The 22,082-nt window shown below is 44.0% G+C and overlaps 1 protein-coding gene across 12 annotated transcripts in view; it reads right to left on the reverse strand.

Moving 5' to 3' along the window:
- szt2 (SZT2 subunit of KICSTOR complex) overlaps window positions 1-22,082 on the reverse strand; it is a 116,358-nt gene that overhangs the window by 40,854 nt on the left and 53,422 nt on the right. For 10 of the 12 annotated variants that reach the window (XM_076874491.1, XM_076874489.1, XM_076874487.1 and 7 more), the window contains 8 exons: window positions 14,971-15,144; window positions 7,755-7,946; window positions 5,817-6,016; window positions 5,485-5,651; window positions 4,149-4,246; window positions 3,919-4,051; window positions 2,572-2,702; window positions 184-231 (listed from right to left, as the gene is read on the reverse strand). In XM_076874491.1, the coding sequence (XP_076730606.1) occupies window positions 184-231; window positions 2,572-2,702; window positions 3,919-4,051; window positions 4,149-4,246; window positions 5,485-5,651; window positions 5,817-6,016; window positions 7,755-7,946; window positions 14,971-15,144 (1,143 nt within the window). The remainder of the gene's footprint in view (window positions 1-183; window positions 232-2,571; window positions 2,703-3,918; window positions 4,052-4,148; window positions 4,247-5,484; window positions 5,652-5,816; window positions 6,017-7,754; window positions 7,947-14,970; window positions 15,145-22,082) is intronic. The other 2 variants (XM_076874488.1, XM_012921906.3) reach the window with 2 other exon arrangements.

Genomic DNA, 22,082 nt, shown 5'->3' on the forward strand with positions numbered 1-22,082 from the left:
CTCTAAGACTTTCATGTCAACATGTGAAGTATTCTGCTGTTCTCTGTGAAAGCTCGCTTACATATATTTCAGCTGTTGAGAATATAGAAAAACAAACAAACAAACCAATATATTGACAAAACGCAGCCATAAAGAAAATCCCATTACCATGAAAGTTGTTGGTAAGCTGAGGAGCAAACTTACGTGTGAACCTATTTAGCACTGGGCTGTTTTCCTCATCTGAACTGTCTTCTGTGGGTAAACAGAGGAGGTACAAACAGCAAGGCAGCGTGGACAGTGAAACACAGCTCGACACAAACCGATGTAAGCAAAACAAAAATAAGACAGATGTTAGAGAGCAGCGAGCACGGACAGAGAAACACAGAATCAAAGAGCAGCGGCGGCGGCGGCGGCGGCGAGGACAGAGCACGTTCAAAGCTTCAACAGGAAACACGTGGAGCGTCTCCTCCACACTACTCATGGTGTTAAAACAAGTGTTAGCAACATGCTGCAGACAGGTCTATGCCAGCCTAATATACCGAACAGCTTTACCTCAAGAATATCCTCACTAGACTAGCAGTGTGTGATTAGCTGCTGCGACACAAAAGCAACAGAAATGAGGCCGAACTTTATTTTGCAGCAGTCGAATAAATGAGAAAAAACTAGAAACAGAAGCTCTGCACGAGACAAAAGCAGACTTCACTCACTGGACACCTGAAAGGACTCATATGTTGTGCCATAAGATATAAACTACACTACAGTTAGACATTAATATCTCAAATTAAACTGTATTTATGTTTTATAGCCATCATGTTTGTTGACTTTGTTATATGTAAATTATAGTTTTATTCATGTTGATTCTTTTTAGTTTTTGGTAATTATTTACTATAGTTTATAATGTAGCATTTTATTCAACTATATGATGTTTAATCAACTTTTCAGAGGTTTCTTTTTTGTTTGTGTCATTTTGTTGTGTTTCCATCCTCTGCTGCTTATAGTGGAAATGTTTGACATAATGTTCGGTGCAACCAAACACAGCTTTCATTTACCGAGTCAACCACAAACTCCTCACCCAGCAGGCATCCAGGTCAGATGTCTAAACAACCTCGATATCAAACAGCTGCTGGTCTTTACCCCATGGCCAAGTTACTCACCCCACTCTGAGGGTGAGACAGACACACACCCTTCATTTCCACTACTTGTGTTTTCTATGGTAGCCTCACCCATGAGTAGGACCGTAGACAGACCAGGAAGCTGAGAGCATTGATTCCACACTCGGCTCTTTCTCACCAGGATGGACGGTCTGACTATACGTTAGTCTCCCACTCCACTCATGAACAAGACGTTAACATGAACTTAAATTCCTCCACACTCGGAGCGCACGTTCCTTCCTGTTCCACCGTAGAACCACAACACTGGACTTGGGGCTAATCCTCATTGATGTGCTGAACTCTGAGCGCGCTTGTATTTAACGTCCTTTTATTCCACCTTCTGTTTGGTTTCAGTTTGCTTTGTCTCATCGTCGGCTTCTCAGTCGTCTGTGAAGCTCTTTGAACTGCACTTACTTGCATGAGACGAACTACAGACTGAAATGTGATTGATTACAATAATGAGGAAACAAAAGAACATCACAGGATAATGTGTTTATTGGACTTCTATTTTACTTTATTATGGGGTCATCTGTTGCTCATTAGAAGCAACGAATGACTCGACCAGCAACAACACTTTACATGGACTTGTTTTTATGTGATGCTTTTTCTCTCTCATTGTCTTTATAAGCCTGTTTATTGTTTTCAATTATTCTTGATCATTTCTCATTAAATGCTTTTATTCTGTTGTTGACATTTATTCTGTGTTTTGCATTGTGCAGTCTTGTTGCAGCTCGTTCTCACCGTTACCTTCATCTTGTTTTGTTTGGCCTTGATTCTGCTCATCTGTCAACTGACTGTTTGGTAATTAAGCAGGAGGGAGACAAAGTAATTAACTTTTATTCTAAAAACTCTGGTACTTTGTAGATGATAAAATATAAATCTAACAATGTGTCATTTGAACATATCGCCATCCAATAATATAATGTGGTGGTCGCCGTCACTGGGTTTAAAGCTGGGGTCAGCGGGAGTTTGCATGTTCTCCGTGTGCCTGTGTGGCTCTCCGTGAACAAAGACACGTATGTTAGGTTAACTGGTGTTTCTAAATTGGTTGTAGGTGTGAATGAATGTGTGAACGTCTCTCTATGCAAGTATGGTGGCCTGTCCACAGTGCGCCCCACCTCGCACCTAAAGGTCAGCTGGGGTCGGCTTTGGAAAACTGATGGATGACACCGATGTACTCGTACTTGAACGGCTGTTCAATTCCAAACATGGACTCTTACAGAAAGACTCATCACTTACTACATCTATATCAGGGCTGCACAAATCTATGAACGGCATTCATTTCTAATCAAATATTCTGATTTCCTGATGAATTGGAGAAAAAGGAAACAACCATAACAGGCTGTTTAAAACACACTGGAGCTGAGGTAGTGATGCATAGCCTGTGCAGAGGGTAAGGTAGTAAGGGGCTAATGTGAACGGCTGGTATTGCAGCGGTTACCTTGCTCTGTGCTGTAGTGCCACTGATGGAAGTTGCGGCCGATGAGAATGAAGCTCCTCACAGCGTCCGGTGGTTGGCTGAGGTTCTGGCCAAGAGGGAGCGGCACAAAATGGTCTCCAGATGTGGGGCAGCTGCAAAAAGTATAATACAGGTGCAATATTATAGAGCTGAACGACTTTAATGGCAGTGTGCAGTCAGAGGGCGCCCACCAGGTATGGTATATATCCTGTTAACAGTTTCCAAAAATATGCCTTTCTACTCTCTGAGCTCTCAAAGTGCTTCATGCAACATGTCTTAATGTTTCAGTCCCATTCATAGAAGCACTGCTTTCTATGGCTAAGTGCATTGGATGCATTCCAGTGGATGAAGCTGAGAGAAACCTGGGGTCAGTATCTTGTGCACAGACATTTGGCATGTAGACTGGAGCAGCCAGGCATCGAATCACCAACCTTCTGATTAGTGGATGACCTGCTCGGCCCCCTGAGCTCAGTCTAAGTGTTTCTGAGTGTGACCCGAAGCTGCAGCTGTTTGCTCAAAATCCTCAGTTTAACATTTTTTTCTATTTTTGAAACGTCACCAACGCGACCTGCTCGTCAAACCTTTAGTTTGTGAGGGGCAGCCAATCACAATAAATGCTGCAGTAAAGGGAGAGAAATAAAAGGCCTCATGGCTGACAGAGGATGAACTGGGGGTGGTAACCCAAAAACAGCGCCTAACTTCTATAAGGTAAAACTGTGTGTCTATAGTCGTGTTCATTGATTATATGTCTGAGAAGTCTAAAGGAGAACTGATTTTCGAGTGCGATCACAACAGTGACTCGGTATCTGTGTGGCAACAATCAGGAACGAAGAAGTTGTCTGGCTCCAGAGAGCGCACACTTCTTATTCACAGTGTTTTCTAACGAGCAGGCTGCTAAGAAGTCTGCGAGAACAATTTGTTCGCTTTCAGGGGTCTGCACTGAAAGAGATGACAGCAAGTTGGACTTATAACCAATAAAAGTCATTCAAATTTCAGCTGAAGAGTCAAAATGACTCAAAGCATGAGGAGGCTGAAAGTAGCTGGAATGCCATTTGATGAAGTGCAGACAGCAGTTGGAAGATCAGCTGCAGAGATGAAAGTGAATGAAAGCTGTGGAAATGTCATTTGCATTGGAAGCAACAATCGACATTTGAGCTGAAGCTGAAGAGTCTCAGCTGAGGTGTTTTTGAATGTCAGAGCACAACAACAGCTTTCATGCACCTCGGCAACAAAAAATATCACAACTCAGTGTTACTTTTTATTGCTCTCAACATCAGGAAGGTAAGAGTGATGATCGATTACCAAGAAAAACACGATGTAAAAACTCACCTCGTCTTTCGAAATGTCTTCACTGTTGTGTCGGCGGCCAGCGAACTGACCAAACTGACAATCTCTGCCAAGATGGAAGGCAGCAGGAAGTGTGAGGCCGTTTTAGTGGTACACTGCTGAATGGAGGGGCAACCTGAGAGTAACACAGAGTGTGAGAGCTCGCAGAATATAAACCCCCAACTTCTCAAATAAGTTTTCAGATTCTGGATGAATGTAGAGATAAAACTTACCAAGTTTGGCCATGAAAGTTATCCACGGCTGGCAGATATCTTGGTAAATGGGGTCCAGAGTGCCTGCATCTCCCTCCTCAAACTGAGACAGCTGCCTCCTGCACAGCCACAAACCCCCCACACTTCATTAAACCACATTTCTATGGGACTCACAGCAGAGAGAAAACCTGTTTTGGTGGTTTAAAGGCTTGTTGCCTGCCATCAGTGATGCAGTGGTGGTCAGGCAAGATTTCTGCTTTCTCAGCTCCATATCTAAGACAGAAATGACAATACTACCATACATGGTAAAATATTTAATCTTTAAATATGAAATGGACAGTACTGGCACTGTGACTCCACCCACTCAAGCATCATGCTGTCTTAGCCTTTTCTGAAACCAGGCATCGTGATCGCGCTGGAAGACATCTGACTATGAAACCAAGGACACCGCACACTAACCAGCTAACAGCCTGTCAGTCACAGCAACTTGCTAACCAGTCTTGCAAGTATTAGCTGGTGTCTTTCATCTGTAAATACAGTCACTGGTGAGTCCAAAAGGCAACCACAGCAGCAGCCAATGATCTAACAGGCATCAAAATGCCAATGAAGCTAAATGGTGACGATGCAGCAGCTGTGTGCATCTATGTACAGTCTGAGACTGAAGAGCCACCAGCAAGACTGTGCAGCAGCTTACACCTATCAGCTTTCTCCATACATAGTGCAGACCCACCTGCTAGGACCGGGCGTCCACATATGTGGACTTCACATTTTGGGTTGTCTAGACCACAATTATTCACCACTGTTCTATCGAGATATAGAACGAATGTCCTCATATGTGGATCTCATTTTTCTCAGACACTACATCAGGTAAAAAGATCATTCTTTGCTTTTACATCCAATCAGCCTAAACAGCAAAGAGAAATTAAAAACGCCATGAAGGAGTTCGTGTCTTAGGAGGTTAAATTTGGCACCAAAGACCGTGACCATCTTCTAAACCATACCAGAATGATTTCAGCTCTTCTTGCTTTCCTCTCGATATAAAGTTTTAATGCGCTTTAGACAAGCGGCTCTCAAAGCATTAATGTCCAAGTGTTAACCCAAGGGGCCAATATATGATTGAGGGCCACACAGGAAAAATGCTGCATATATGATGTGTCAGGTAGCTTTCATTAGTAATAATTGGTCTTTTCCTGCGATATCACACTCTTACATGAAGTAGAAGGAGGAACTGCACAGCCCACGCTGTGTCCGTATTCTCTCCAAGGACTGCATAAGGGTTCAACTTTGTATGATTTCTAGCTCCCTGATGCAGTTAGTGTTCAGTATAATAACTCAAAGTGGCTTCAGTGAGTCCCACCTCTGGGTCTGCTCTAGCTCCACAGCCACCGTCTTGTCCTGGCTCCACTGCTGCTTTACATTCTCCGTCTTGTGTCTGCGGCGCGCTGCTCGGCCCTCCTCGCCTTTCTCCTGCACAATGTCGTCTGTCGTCTTGGGGCTCCCGAGCTCGGCCGAGTCTGGCTTACTCTGATGGAGGGAAAGAAACATGCTTACTTTCATACGTGTCTGTGACGACACGTCTGATCTGTCGAAACTAGACGAACAGTCAATAAGCACTGGGAACTGTGCAAAAAAGGAACGATTGTTTTTTAAATGATCACAAAATGCTGACGTAGAAAGCCAGTAACTGACCAGTATGTCCCAGAAGCTGCGGCGAGTGCTTTTGCCAGTAGGCGTGGTGGACTCGGGTGTGCTACTTCCTGTCGTGGGGGCGCCTCCTACAGCTTGGATTAAGCTGATCGGAGATGGACTGGTTTTAAAAACCCTTGAGCCACTGCGCTGCCTGGGGCTGTCCTTCACTTCTCTCGCCTCAGCCAAAGGAATCAGCAGCCCTGAAGAACATTTCACAATCAAACTTCAATTAAAGTCTTAAACGTTTCCCAAGGATGGCTGCAGTGAGATCCTCCATGCTGTTCTGCTTTCTGCCACCGGGTGTCACGAACGCCCGCATCCAAATATCCCACACGCTTCTAGATTATTCGTTTAGTCTGTGAGGCAAATAAGCCTGATAATAGAGTGCTTTCATGACCAATTACATGAGGGTCAAACATAACATGGGAGGGAGCTTTACTACATTCAAACAGGAAAAGGAAATCAGTCTGTCGTACCAACGTGTTAAAACTTTACCTTTCCACAAAGGCCCTGCAGCTTCAGTGTGTGCTGCTGCGTCTCCTCCATGTCATCCTCTGATGTTGGGTTAACCAAAAACAGATTCCATGCTTGTGGGGTATCTGACAAATTCCAAAGTGTGGGGTAATCTGGAGTCCTTTGTGACCCATCGGTCTAAGTCTGCTTGTGCTGATATTATCAGCTCAGAGGACAACTTGCCAATTTTCACCATCACCATCATTAAACCTCTGATCTGTGTCATGATATCAGTGTGGAAGGCCACAAACAGATGAAGCAGCATGAATATTGGATTAATCCGGCCAAACGGGCCATTATGCAGCAGCAGGTAAACCATCTCACTGAATATGTACAAAGGCCAGCAGTACACTCCATGTTGGTAACAAACAGAAAATCTGTCAGCAAACAGAATTCTTCGCCTCGCTCTGAGGACGGCATTGATAATGTAGGCTCAGCTAAATTTGTGGCTTTGTAGTTAAAAGGTTAGCAGGACGTCCCTTTGATACCAGAGAGCAGTCCTGGAGGGACAGCTGCATCCATTTTTGAGACCTACTCAAACACCATTTGGGTTGTGTAATTATCCGCTGAGTTGTACCAGCTCAAGATTCAAGCATTAAACTAAAAAACTGAAAAACAAATGATGGGGGGAAAAAAAACCCATGGCATAGTCGCCTACTACTCCGAAAGAGACTCGCGTTTAGGAACAGGACTGTCTGCGGGTCAAGAAAGCACAAATATAGAGTACACCTACACCTGGCTGTAGCACCGCTGCTTCTCTGTCGCCATCTTACAATGCTGTGATTGCAGCCAGCCCCCAACTCTCTGTGAACGCCACTCATGGCCACTGATCAATGATCATGACAGTTCAATGATAATGAAACTGACCTCACAACCCACTGTTAGTCAGTGGTGCTACTTTCAGTCATTATGTGAATGTACTGACTCTAAGTTTGTGGAAACCTGAAGGATGAGAAGGCGACGTCCAGATGAACAGAATCAACCTTCTGGTTCATCTGCTTGTAGTTTTGTCTTGCAGTGAACGTTTGTTATTTGATTTGCTAAAGACAAAAACATTGTAACAACATGAAACTGCTGCTGACTACAGCTTTCATGTAACACCGTGCACCGCACAGCAACAATGTGTCAAAATCATTTTAGAAAAATAAACCTCTTTGGCTATTTTGGCTACATTTGCATATTTGAGGTAAACAGCGACCGTTTCAGACCCATTATCAAACTTTTAGGACGTAGACAGAGCCAATTATCTCTGCTGCTCCTCGAACATAAGCCATGACATCAGTGTTTTTGTTGACACAGTGTCAGAAGTGTGGTGAATGATATTACACTGTAAAGCATTGTTTTTATTGGACTGCTTGGTACAATCTGATTGCAAATAGGTGCAGACACAACAGACCCAGCATACAGATGCAGTAATGAGCTCACCTTTTGCCTCTTCTTTCTGAGCTTTCGTTGCTGGGCAGAGGACCCTGACACAAAGAGGGTTTGGCAATACTCTCAGCTCCATGACAACATCACACAGTGCGTGGCGCAGTGCCCCCTGCAGTTTGTCACTCAGCTGTAAGGGGCTAATGTTGCCTTGCTCCCAGATGTCGAAGCGGACATACAGCTGTGGTTCTGTTAGAAGCAAAACAGACAAATAAGTGAAAAAAGGGAAAAAAGCAATAAAAAGGAACATTTTGTTGACTCACACCACAACACACACATCCCACAGAGCCAGAAAGATATCTGACATCAATCTGTGATATTTTGTTGAGCATAACATCTCATGGATGGATGGACGGACGGATGGATGGGTGGATGGGTGGGTGCATGGATGGATGGGTGGATGGGTGGGTGGGTGGGTGCATGGATGGATGGATGGATGGATGGATGGATGGGTGGGTGGATGGGTGGGTGGGTGCATGGATGGGTGGACGGACGGACGGACGGACGGGTGGGTGCATGGATGGGTGCATGGATGGGTGGATGGGTGGGTGGGTGGGTGCATGGATGGATGGATGGATGGATGGATGGGTGGGTGGATGGGTGGGTGGGTGCATGGATGGGTGGACGGACGGACGGACGGACGGGTGGGTGCATGGATGGATGGATGGGTGGGTGGATGGGTGCATGGATGGACGGGTGCATGGATGCATGGATGGATGGATGGACGGACAGACGGACGGATGGGTGGGTGCATGGGTGCATGGATGGATGGACGGGTGGATGGGTGGGTGCATGGGTGCATGGATGGGTGGACGGACGGACGGGTGGGTGCATGGATGGATGGATGGATGGATGGGTGGGTGCATGGATGGATGGATGGATGGATGGGTGGGTGCATGGATGGATGGATGGATGGATGGGTGGGTGCATGGATGGATGGATGGATGGATGGATGGGTGGGTGGGTGGGTGGGTGAGTGCATGGATGGATGGGTGGGTGCATGGATGGATGGATGGATGGATGGATGGATGGGTGGGTGGGTGGGTGGATGGATGGATGGGTGGACGGACGGACGGGTGGGTGCATGGATGGATGGATGGATGGATGGGTGGGTGCATGGATGGATGGATGGATGGATGGATGGATGGGTGGGTGGGTGGGTGAGTGCATGGATGGACGGGTGCATGGACGGACGGACGGACGGACGGACGGACGGATGGGTGGGTGGGTGCATGGATGGACGGGTGCATGGATGGATGGATGGACGGACGGATGGATGGATGGATGGGTGGGTGCATGGATGGATGGATGGGTGGATGCATGGATGGATGGACGGACGGACGGATGGATGGATGGATGGGTGCATGGATGGATGGATGGATGGGTGGGTGCATGGATGGATGGATGGATGGATGGGTGGGTGCATGGATGGGCGGGTGCATGGATGCATGGACGGACGGACGGGTGGATGGATGGGTGCATGGATGGACGGGTGCATGGACGGACGGGTGCATGGACGGACGGATGGATGGACGGACGGATGGATGGGTGCATGGATGCATGGACGGACGGACGGACGGACGGACGGGTGGATGGATGGGTGCATGGATGGACGGGTGCATGGATGGACGGGTGCATGGATGGACGGGTGCATGGACGGACGGGTGGATGGATGGGTGGCAAAATGAAACTGAGATATCATTATTTTCCCTTTAAGGGCCACAGCCTCATGGCAGCATTTAATGCTGTCATCAGCGGACGTTGTGTTACAAGTATGTAAAACAACTGATAATGAGGCTGCTCTTAATGCCTGTGCTGTGTGTCCTTTAGCTTAACCCCTGTATCAAAGGTGTCTGTATCCACTGTGATATCACCCACTGGTTTGCAAAGCCTAAGACTGAGCCCTTTCATTGGCTTGGCCTCATGTCACCCATGCATGAAAAGCACAGGGCAGGTCTGACTGTGACACTGAGGGATCATCAACCACAGGACAGGCCCGCCATAAAGCATACTTTTCTTTCTAAAGGTTAATCAGGTCCAATATATTTAATATAAACATTTTTAATAGATCCTAAAATAATCAGAAAGTATTTACTGAGGTCATCGAGTTAGCCAGCAATAAGGTTGTTTTCCTATTCATTTCTAATCATGTGCAGTCGGACTTTTTATCCCCCAGTTCTGCATTGGCTTCAACTGTAGTTGAAGCCAATGCAGAACTGGCTTCAGTAAAATTCAGTAGCTGTAGGATGTAAATGGTGAATGGACCGGTTCTTATACGGCACTCTCTACTCTATTGAAGCCCTCAAAGCACTCTATACATCATTCACCCATTCACATTCATTTATTCAAGCACTGTCCGTCTAACATTCACACACATTCATACTCTGATATCAAAGAGCATTTTGGGATTATTGTTAGTAAACTGTAAATTTATTACATCCAGGGATCGAACCATCAACCTTTCAATGAGTGGATGAGCTGCTCTGCTGCAGAGAAGTCATAACAACAAACATCTTTGTTGTTAAGTGACATCAAATGTTACGGCCAATGAAAAGGAAGCACTGCAGACACCAGCTGTCCCATCGTTCATGCTTTTTGATATGTGATCACCTGTGATGTGGACAAACATCCAAAACTATGAGTTTTCCTCCAGCACACAGTTTCAGGGTCTCATAATGATACCAAAATAACAAAAGAAAACCTTTTTAGTCACTATCCAGGGCCCTATTTCAGGAAGCCGGTTTAGTGCAAAGACCTGACTGTAGGAAGTGTCAGACATGGCGTGTCCCTTCCTTGAAGAGCCAGTAGATGTTGAAGCCCAAATTCTCCGCAGAGCTCTCCGCCGGGAGAGAGTGATTAGAGCGCGTTTGGACATTTTATCATTTCCTGATGATTTCCTGTGTGAACGTTACCGTTTTTCAGCACAATCTATAATTTATTTGAATAACATCCTCAGGCCTAATATTGCTCATGTGACACATCGCGGACATGCTCTCAGTTCTGTACATATTATTTGTATTGCACTTTGGTTTTTTGCAAATGGGAGCTTTCTGTTTTTACTGTCTTAAGTAACCAATAGTGTGTTTGTGCCCAAAGCTAACTAGATACATTTTAGTGTCTTAACCTAAACAAGTAGTCTCAACCAATCCAAACTGAAAAGAAAATGAATCATATAATTTGTATTTACTCACAGTACTGGTTATTTTCACAGGGCAGCAGTGAGGTGCAGTTTGCAGGTAGGACAAAATACCAGTTGCTGTTCTTTTAATGTAAGCTTATGCTTCCCAGGCAGTGGCTGTAACGGTCGACTGAGCTTTGTCACCTAAGTAAGGGGCAGTGAGAGGAGAGGTGAGCTTGTGCTTCACTTTTAAAGCTGCAGTAGAAACTTTGTCACTGAAAAATGGAAGAAAATGGGAACAAGGTGTATTGCACTTCAGTTTTTTGCAAACGGGAGCTTTCTGTATAATATTGGTGATGCTGAGCACGTTTCCAAGGCTACCGTCTGTCGGGCAGTCAGGAATGTTACAGTTGCACTGAAACGTCTCCTGTACTCGTCTGTGGTGTTCCCCGGTCATAGACCCACAAGATTTATCAAAGAGGGATGCCACAAAATTGCAGGTATCAGGATGAACGAAACTTAATTCATGATGTGGTGATACTTGAACTACTACTTAAATTTTACATTTATTCTCACGGTTCCCAGGCGTGATTGGCTGTATAGATGGCACTCACATTCCAATCATTGCTCCTTCAGTAAATGAAGGAGACTATGTGAACAGGAAGTCTTTCCACAGCATTAATGTACAGGTACATAGTTCCCTGTAGCATTTCAAACTAACAGATTATTTCAATATAGTAATGGATGCTAATTTGTGTTCTCTGCACTGTGAAGATCATATGTGATGCTGCCAACATTATCACAAATGTGGAAGCCAACTGCTCAGCCTCTGTGAGTGGTGGTGGTGGAGGACCCCCACCTGTTTTTTCTGTTGGCTATAACGGGTCACATTTGAGCATACAGAGTAAGCAAATATGTACTTGTAATGTGCTCAGATAATTTCAATAAGTGCTTACAGAGGGGAAATTAATGTAGCCTCTAACTGTAATTGATTTACATGGGACAAACAGACCAAGCACTATGGCTCATAATACAATTACACCTTACCTGTTTGGACTATATTTTTATATTTCATTTTTACTTGCTGCCAGGAACGTTTGGGGCCTGTTGGGTTGCACCTGCGCTCACATCACATCACAAAATCAAATGTATGAAATAACAAATAAAATAAAATATAATAAAATAAGGTGTTAAATGGGTGGAAATCCCTCGATCAATGTTTAAATTAACACTCACGCATTGACTCTGTCGGCCATGTTTTGCCATGCATGCTCCCTTTCTTTTGCAGCTGAGGCTGTGTTACTTTTTTTCCGCAAAATTTGCATGTTATCGCCCACCCCAGTGACATCACGCTCCAAAGCCCTATACTGCCATCAGAATTTCGGCCTCAAGCGCTGTAAGATACATTGACCGCGCCTTCTTTCCCTCCGTCTCCATGGTGACTCGCTTAATCTGTGCTCCACTAATCAGGGCTTTATGTATCCTCGTGCGTGCGCTTAACTTGGGGTTAATGCAACTCCACGTTGATTGAACTAATTGTTATCAGCCTTTCTGAAACCGAATATTCCGAGTTGGACAGTTCGGGGTTACTCAACCCTGAGTATCGTTTTTCACTCTGAGTTTTCTAAACCGGCTTCCTGAAATAGGGCCCAGATATCTAAATACTTCATTTACATGCACAAGCTACTTATATGGAGAGACTTCAGTTTGAAATGGTAACACCTGCATCTCATGCATGAGGTGTTTACTGGAGTGACAAAACTGTAAAGCCTGTTTAGATGTTTTGCGTAGACACCAAGCCCCTCGTCTCTCAGTAATTTCCACGAGGCTTCTGTCATTTTAAATCTTAGGGGTTCCTACACAGAAAGGGTTGCTCCTTATAATCCAGGTAGAGATAAAAGTACCAACACTTAAGCTTTCAGAAGTAATCAGCACACGTTTCTTAGAGATGTGGTCTTAATATCAGGTCAGCTGTGGCACCATGTCGGACTCAGATAAGGGTCATTAATCATCTGCACCATGGTGTCATTTCTCTCACAAGGATCATGATTAAACTGTCTGTGATATATCGATGTTAAAACCAGCTCATGGTAGCGCACAGTTTAAATTACATTGCATTAACGATTAGCTAACACATCCCTCTCTGTCACTTCTACACATCTATTCAACCTAATTGCAGAAGGTGATGAAGAATAAAAAGCACCTGCTCAGAGGGACGATGGCCCGTTATGTTCAGATGCTTGTTAGGGACACATCATGTGAACTCTGTGGCCTCTGTTCACTGCTTCACACACACTTCATATTTCAGCAGAATTCACTGAACATGTCATGAAACTATATAGAAACCATGTAATGTGAAGGTTATACTACACAGTTAAACCTATTTTTAATGCCTAAAACAGCTTGGTTATTATTTCCCCCATATTTCACCAATCCCAGCAGCAGAGTGTGACTAACACTTTATATAACAACAAGCCCCAAATATGAGATTTCGTTTTGATTTATGGCCGTGTGCTGCAGTGTCACACTGACAAATTTAGCTTCCGTAAGTGGCTCCGTAATAGACTCGTATTCATTAACCGGCAGATTTACTTGTTCCGATTTAGGGGCATTTCATATTTGGACACTAAATTTAACGGCTGGACTGTTAACCCCAGCACAGTTTGATGTTTATGTTTGCAATTAATCCATTTTAAAATGAGTGGCGTTTACATGCCTCCTGGGACGTGCTGTAACCTTGTTGCATAAACAAATCCAGCAGTGAAACGATTCTCCAGAGGGTGAAGAATAATGTGAAAACCAATGAGCCCAGTCTCTGCTGGAAACATTAGTTTGGCATTGTAAAAGTGGGCTGCACTGATTTTCACATGCTAAATTCAAGTCGTGCTTAATCTACGCAGACTATGAAAACATCTGGAGACCAGGTCATTACCTCAGTTTGGGCTTGGACATCTGGATCTCAGTGATACCTAATATTAAAATATGCTCTGGAGCAGATGAAGAGAAAGATCACCCAGAGCCACATCTTCTGTCTCAAGCTGCATCAACATAAACTCAGCACACCTTTAAGAGAGTTGTGCATTGCTACAAACCTCTCATCACCTCCTTTAATAATGTCAGACTGAAAGAGGCTCTAGTCTACATCCTGCACATCAAAGTGGCTCCCTGTCAATATCAAGCTTCACCTGAGATACAAATTTGTTTACAGTCTGCAGCTCTGCTGATATTTTATTGAAAACCCAGCAGCCAATCAAAGCTCAGATAACACAGACGCTTATTGAACTGTAGAAATACAAAGGCCTGTGATCTCGAGTCACTGTGTGTGGACAGCTTCTGCAAAGACACAGTTCAGGTTCACCAGAAAGGCAGCTTCACAATATGGAGATTTTTAGAACTGCAGCAAATGAAAAATAAAAGTGCAGCTATGACAGTGACAGCTGCATCAGCTGTTTACAGGCTGCATCAGCTGTTTACAGGCTGCATCAGCTGTTTACAGGCTGCATCAGCTGTTTACAGGCTGCATCAGCTGTTTACAGGCTGCATCAGCTGTTTACAGGCTGCATCAGCTGTTTACAGGCTGCAAATCTGCAGCTTGTGAGTCGTCACGTACATGCGCGGCTGCAGGTTACATTCAACAGATACTTTACATCACTGAAAGTTTCAAAAAGGAGCAAAGTAACTGAATATTTATACATTTCTTTTCCCTCTCTCCTCGGGGCATTTCACTCGGTGGTCAATTTAAGCTTTTATAGGAGCAATAAAATTCATTTCTGAGGAACACAAGCAGGCATTTTTTCATTTTCATTGTAAATCAGTTCGTCTTCCTCAGAGGCCAAACCAGCACTGTTGTGTTGATGAATTCTTGTTTCCAGCATCTCTTCAATAAAGCTTATTTATGGACCCACCGAGCACCAAACACCACTCACAGCCGTTTCCTGCTGCACGAATCTTGTCGACCTGTCATCAACATTGCTGCTAATATTTTTATTAAAATGGCAAATTCTTTCCTTCTGATAAACACGTGTTTCCTTTGTTCTGCTGTGACTAAAATATCGATACAACATTTACAAATGACTGCGATTTCTTTTTGATTACCTGAGCCGCTAATGATGGACTCCACTTTGACGACAGCGGTCAGCTCATTAAAGCGATCCGGGTGCAGGGGGACGGAGCAGTTCTCGGACTTCTGCAGGGCGGCACCGCCCTGAGCTGGAACTTGAAGGGGCCGACCGTGGGCATCGACAAAGGAGAGGGCGATGCAGGCGATACCTGAAAGAGCAGGGAACGTGTTCAAACGACCAACTTCAAATCACCAAAGTCTGGGTCGCTCATTAGTTTTCAATTCATAGTCTCCTCATTTCATGTTTATTTGAAATTTCCCAGCAACTTTGAGGTTTTCAGGCCTCATTATTGATCATCTCATACTTCCTGACGCATCACAGTTGTGCACAAGCTTCATCAGAAGTATAGCTGCCACCACATGTCTGAGGATGTTATACTAGTTATCAAAGAAAGCTCCTGAGCTAACACACAGCTACATAACCACCACGTATGTACACTTTATAAATTCATCAAAGTGCTGGGAGTGAGCTGAACCCATACAAGCTGACACTCCCTGAGAAATACTGTGAAGCTTAAGGAAGGATGAGTGAGGGCATCCGCGGCTGCGTTCTTTCTACCACGGTGTTTAGTAAATGAAAACTTACGCAATCACATGTAGCAGTAATTATTCCAAGGCAGTAAGAAGAAACCAAACTCACATGTGTTGTTAGATCAAGCAGGTTATTCAAGTATTGGCCCGTTTTTGTCTGTGAGCGTGTTTCCGTGTTAGTGGCCTATGTTGGGTCAACACGAGGGTCAAAGTCAACAAAGACGACAACAAAGCTCACGCTACTAAACTAAGACGGCAACAACTGAAACCCTCGCGCAGCAGTACAGGTACCAGCCGAGCCGTCACTGCGAATCTCCAACTAAGCTCCTTTAAACTGCAAGCTACTCTGCAGCCCTACCTCCACCCTCCACCTCCGCCTTATTTAATATCATGTCTGCTGCCACCTGTGCCCGCTCTGTTCTGTACTGGGAGATACTGGACCCTGCTCAGAGAAATAGGCAAGTCCCCATGGGCGAGATGACTCTTATTTTTTAAACAATTTAAATTGCTAATTTTACTGCTTATCAAAGTGAATCTGCATCTCATATTTGACTATTCATTGCAATGTGCATGCAGCCGAGCATGCTGCATTAGCCAGTTACTGATATAAGCTTCCTGTAACTGGCTCTTCATGATGGTGAGCGAACGATCAAGCTGGGAAATGAGGCCTGTGTGTCTAATGGGCAGCCACAGAGTGACTTCAGGGTCCATTCTCAGGGCACATGGCCGTCCTCTGCACAGTCTATCAACACTGACACTGGTTGGTGAGCTTGACACAACAAATAAAAACGAAATCATAAAATGCTCCCCAGGACGAGACAAAAGTAAAATCCCATAAACCCATATTTCCTTCACAGCAGAACACAGAAAACATTTACATATTTACACTGAATTTGTTTTCTTCTGATTTAACAGCAGAAGTTCACCAGTGTGCAAAAAAACTGCAAAATGTTGTGCAACAAATTTAGAATAATGTTTTTCAAAAGAATAAAAATGGGCCGTATCATGCAATAATGAAGCTCAATGTGAACACGAGGCAGAAAAATGATCCAAAAGACAGACTGAGGCCAAGTGGAAAAATGCTGTGAGGTCAAACAAATCCAAATTTGAAATTCTTTATGCGCAACATGCACACTGGATCCTCTGGCCTGCAGAGGAGAAAGACCACTGGGCGTGTTTTCAGCGCTCAGATGAAAGCCTGCTGCTGGTGCGACGGGAGTGCATCAGTGCCCAGGGATCAGGCGCCATTAAAGGGCACAGTTAGAGACCGTGCTTAGAGCAGCGTACGCTGCCTTACATATGACACTTCTTCAGGGAAGGACTTGCACATTTCAACATGATAATGTTAAACCCCACACTGCATCTATTATATAGTAGCATAGCTTCATAATACAAAAGTCTGAACTGGCCCGCAGTGAAATTAAGTGAAAGGGACGACAGAAACACAGGACTGTCGAGCATCTAGAATCCTCCATCAGACATTCCTCCCACAAAAATCCAGCAACCAGCGTCCTCAGACATTTACGGGAACTATACATGTGTTTAACTAAAGCGGTCCTGACTGACTAACAGTTCTATAAAAGCTGGGAAGCTTAATGAGCATGACCCTGTTACAACTTTTTCATTTCTCAACATTTTAAAATGGTTTTTTTGTTCTGTTGTGGAAAAAAATGGTTTATGAAATTTGCAAATAGTTTCATTTCTGTTTACATTTTACACAGTGTCATACTTAAAGTGTATGTTCTTATATTTCAGGTCCATTTCATTGTGGTTGTGTTGAACTCTTACTAATGTCCGTAAGCAGAAGAGACCCTGGGAACACCGCATTTCATGCACCCTGCAAGTCCATGCCAAATCTTAAGCCAACTAAAAGATGGATGCAGCTAACAATAATAATAATAACAACAACAACAACAACAACGATGTATATGCTGATGGAAGCCTAACAAAGGCCGAACACAGTGTTAGGGCACTACAAAGAAAATAAATAAAAGGCCACGAGCAGCAGCAGCAGCGCAGGCTTCAGTCGACACAACCAGCAGGAGTGAAACGGGCAGGTACCTTTAAACTGAGAAGGTGGGAAGAGATGCTGAACCAGCTCCAACATGGTACCTGGGTCAACATTAAAAGGACCCAGAGAACAGAGAGTATTAGGGATGCAAAACCAATAACATTTTATTTTTATCCAATTTAACACCAGGAAACTCCAAGAGGGGGTGGCAGTTGTTGGGCACCACACTAGTAAAGCCGACCCACTGGCGGGATTTTGCTTGCAGTAATATTTGCAAGCAAAACATGATTAGCCAGCTAGCTGCAACTTCACTGTCTGCTGATGTTTCGGTGATAAACTCATTTATACATAGCCAGATCAGCCCAGGGAGTCATCCAGCCTTATTCTCAGTATCTGGCTTCATGAGACAGTTTTCTGTGTTTGTAGGCACACTAGCATTAGCCAACATTAGCTTAAAGAAAGAGGGTTGTGAGTCAGATTTGATCCACCAAACCAAAACAGCCTGCCATGTTGTTTAATGCCCAACCCAGCAGCCAGCTGTCTAACCATAGCTTGCTTATGTCATTACCAATAAAACTCGTTGCTTTGTTGTGTTTGTGTGTTGGAGTTTGTGCTGGTTACTGCATTTCTAAGCTACCATTAACTATCGTTGCTTAGTCCTGATGCTGGGAGCAAAACAGTCTCCTGGGTGCTTAAAAAGAGGGGAGCTACATGTTTTTAGGTTCGTGGATATGCTTCTCATCCAAGAGGCTTCTGCAGTTCTCAAACTGTTACCAAGCCACAGGTATAGATCCCCTGGTGGGGCTGACCCCTTGTACGGGGGCCGGATGTTCGTACACCTACTGTTAATAATATACACATGAGCCACGGTGTGATAGAAGGTGAGCATCACTGGGGCCAAAGTGTGAAGACATCGCCCCATTTCCACCCTCATGTGAGCTGTCGAGGTCAACTCAGGCCAGGAGTGAGCGTGGGGTTTAAAGAGGATCTGGAGGCTGCATTGTAGGTGCCTCATAGCTGACAGTTGAACTGAATAAGCCTCTTGGATGAGAGGCAGAAGCTTTTCACAAACCTACTGAAGTCCAGCTGCCGTCTATTTAAGCATTTAAGAGGACTGAGAACCGACAAAGACACGAGCAAAGGAGAGGCACTCAGGCAAGACACTCGGGAGTGGGAATTGTGTGGATTTGAGAAAATCCAAGAGCTTCTCTCGGAGGCAACCAACAGAGTCATTTGTGGGTATAGTTTAGTTTTTAAAGTATTGACACGAGCACCTGTTTAAACTGCAGTTTAAATATATATATAAGTTTTATCTAATGTATGTTTAAAGCCCTGCTGAGTGTGACCTCTCACAGACATTTGAACTTTAACTTCATTTACATTTCATTACAGGTAAACTCAGTGTGTTGAACACATATGAAAAAGCATAAAAAGCTGTGCAGTTGACAGCTCCGTGTCAGCTGAGCCCTACACGCCTTACTAGATACATACAGTGCTTCATCTGATACTTTTAGGGAGCAGTGGCAGGTTGGATGTTACTGATGATGTTTGGCAAGAGTGCATTAAGAATACATATTGTAGTTCTGTAAATGCTAGACATAGTCTGAGCCAATTTAAGGTATTTTTTTCTCCCACTAAAGTGGAAAAAATATACAAGAACGTTTCAGCCCTCTGTCTTAAGTGTTCAAGTGGTCGAGGAACTTTACCTCACCGTTTCTTTCAATGCCAAAAACTAACTTTTTTGGAATCATCTGTTTGATTTTCTGACCAAAGCCTTTGGCAGGGAGGTCCCATGTTCCCCTTTGCAGCATTGTTCGGGGTGTCTGACCCGGGATGGGCAAGGGACAAGACAGAGACGCAGGTTGTGTCAATGACCACACTTGTGGCAAGAAAGCTGGAAGTCTGATAAACCTCCCACCTTCGAAATGTGGTTAAGAGAATTTGGAAATGTACTCCACCTGGAGAAAATCAGGTTTACCTTGTCTAACCGAGAGAGAGTGTTTTATAAGATTTGGCAACCAGTCATTAGCCTGATGGATAAATTTAAGTGAAATGTGCTCTGTCTTAACATTTATGTGTGCTGCATTACCACCTCGTTGACTTGCCGTCCACCTTCTATTGTGTTCTTTGGAAGGTGATTGTTGTATACGGCTCAATTATAAAATCAATAAAAATATATTGAAAAAAGAAGAAGCTGTGCAGGCTTTCACTGCACTGAGAGGTGAAATAAAACAAAGCAACAGCACCTGTGAAGTCTAAGCCTGTGTGAAGAAAAAGGTTTTCAGTTTGTTTGTAACTGAGCAGGTTAGCAGGCAGCTTGTTTCCAAGAACAGGACTCAGCACGCGAGTTTTACTGCTGCGTCAAATCTACGCCGTAAATTACACCCCAACCAAAACCCTACTTAACCCTACGCTGCAACCTCCCACGTAACCTGACGTGCACTTCCTGAGAAATGTAACCACAAATCGGTCGATGCAAACCAAAATGACCTGACTGGAAGTTAGAAAAAGGTCTTTATAAGATGCTTGCTGACATAATTTACATGTTAACAGGACTTCTTAATAAGGTATTATTGTTGATTTAGAATATGAAGGCAGAGTTAGTTGTTAAACACAATAAATAAATAATAAAGTATCATCACTATTAAGCATAAGAATCTATTTAGAGTCTTAATGGGTCTATAACATGTAATAAACCCTTGTGTGATATCTGATGCCACATTTGCATATTATTAACAGCTAGTGTGTGTTAATAAGCGCTTTATAAGGATGTTATCTATTAACAAGTGTTGATAAGGCCCGTGACATTTAAGTGCAAATAAAATCTGAAGCTACAACAGAAGCTGTTACCTCACAGCTAGTTTGGAAGCCGATCCTAATTTAGTCAGCTGGGATTCAGACGATAAACGACTGAGCAGCAAAGAGTCATCAGAGAACATTTCATTAATTAGCAGTCAGGCAACACAGGTGAGAGTCAGGGTATCTCTCACTTTGCAACTTTTCGAGCTGTCTGACACTCGGGAGTTATTTCACACAGTGAGTGGGGGCTTGGATATCATCATATAACTTGAGGACCTCGTTCCACAGCTGCTAAGACTAATGAGATTCAGTCAGAGCTTTCCTGCATAGCAATTAAAAAGTAGTTAGACGGCAAGTGGAGCGAATGTAGGAGCGAGGGACAAACTCTTCACATCAGCCTTGATGTTTAGATTCGACAGGCGCGCAGAGGTCAGTTTGAAAGAGACTCGAGGAGGCCATCTCCAGAGCTCCGCTGCTCTGCAGCTGGAAGCAGCGCTGTGTCTGTTCACTGGAAAGTTACTTGGTACCAAAACAAAACAAATAAATCTTGGCTTTTTTATTTTTAAAGAAGCTGATATGCCAGGAGAAGTTGTTGCTGATCTTGGTTTGATACTGATCCAATATTTGGTGCAAAACTCTACAAAACCAAAAACCACACCTGATGTAAATTTGGCCACTTTCCCCTTCCAGGCCGTCTCCTTGGCCACCTCTTCATTTGATGTGCTTTTGCTTTTTAATACTTGCAACCAAAGGTCTGATTATATACAATATCTTTGTTATTGGTTAATACAGGAAGTGTACTTTGGGCGGCACAATGATTCTACAAATGAAAATGAAGCAGTGTAATTAACAGCCAAACGTTGAGTTGTATTGACAATGGCAGGGAACGTGTCACAGAAACAGTAATTATACATAAGCGCTTCAATTCAGTAAACTCATCATTTACATTGATAATTAGCTGCCCTTTGGTTGGAGAGTTATACATTCGCTTTCTCGCAGTGAACTAGCTAACCTTTCAGTTACAAAGCAGCAGCACTCCCCTTTAACTGGCTTCAAATGCCAGTAGATGACATTAGCATATTGATAAACAAGAAAGTATTGCAATGTGAAATGGAACTGATCAGTTCTGCAGGAGAAAGCATGACAGCAAAGTGGAAAAACTTTGCAGAACTTCAGCTCGATTTGAATGAAGGAGCACAGCTAAATGAGGCACCGTTGACATGAAGCAAACCAATTTCTACACAAGTGTGAAATTACATGCATGAGTGCATAAAGCACACTGTACAAGCTGCTAGCTCAAGGTTTGTGCAGCTCACAACAATCCACATAACGAGCAGGACAGCTGAGAAGCTTTCCTGCAACAGGCAGGTCACCGCTGGTTAAAGAGCAAGTTAGGCTCCCAGCTTAATGCACGTGCACGCACACACACACACACAGACACACACAAACACAAGTTTCAGGTGCATGTTAAGGAGGGGGGAAAGAGAGCCGCCTCAGGAAAACAAATGTGCTGATTCTCATCACAGAAATTAAGAGTGTGCAGCAAAGGGAGGACGAGTGTGATGGTCTCTGTTATGCCAGACAGGGAAATGTCTCCTGAATTTAATGTGGGAGTTATAAATAGGACAAAAAACAGAGAATGTCAGCGAATTTGACGATATCACACTGACTCCACATCTGCAGCTTAACAAAGGAAACGGAGCCAAGAGCTGAGGTTACAGCAAAGTTTCCAAGTCATTATTTGTT

This window comes from Maylandia zebra, linkage group LG15 (assembly GCF_041146795.1).
Source record: "Maylandia zebra isolate NMK-2024a linkage group LG15, Mzebra_GT3a, whole genome shotgun sequence".
Lineage (NCBI taxonomy): Eukaryota > Metazoa > Chordata > Actinopteri > Cichliformes > Cichlidae > Maylandia > Maylandia zebra.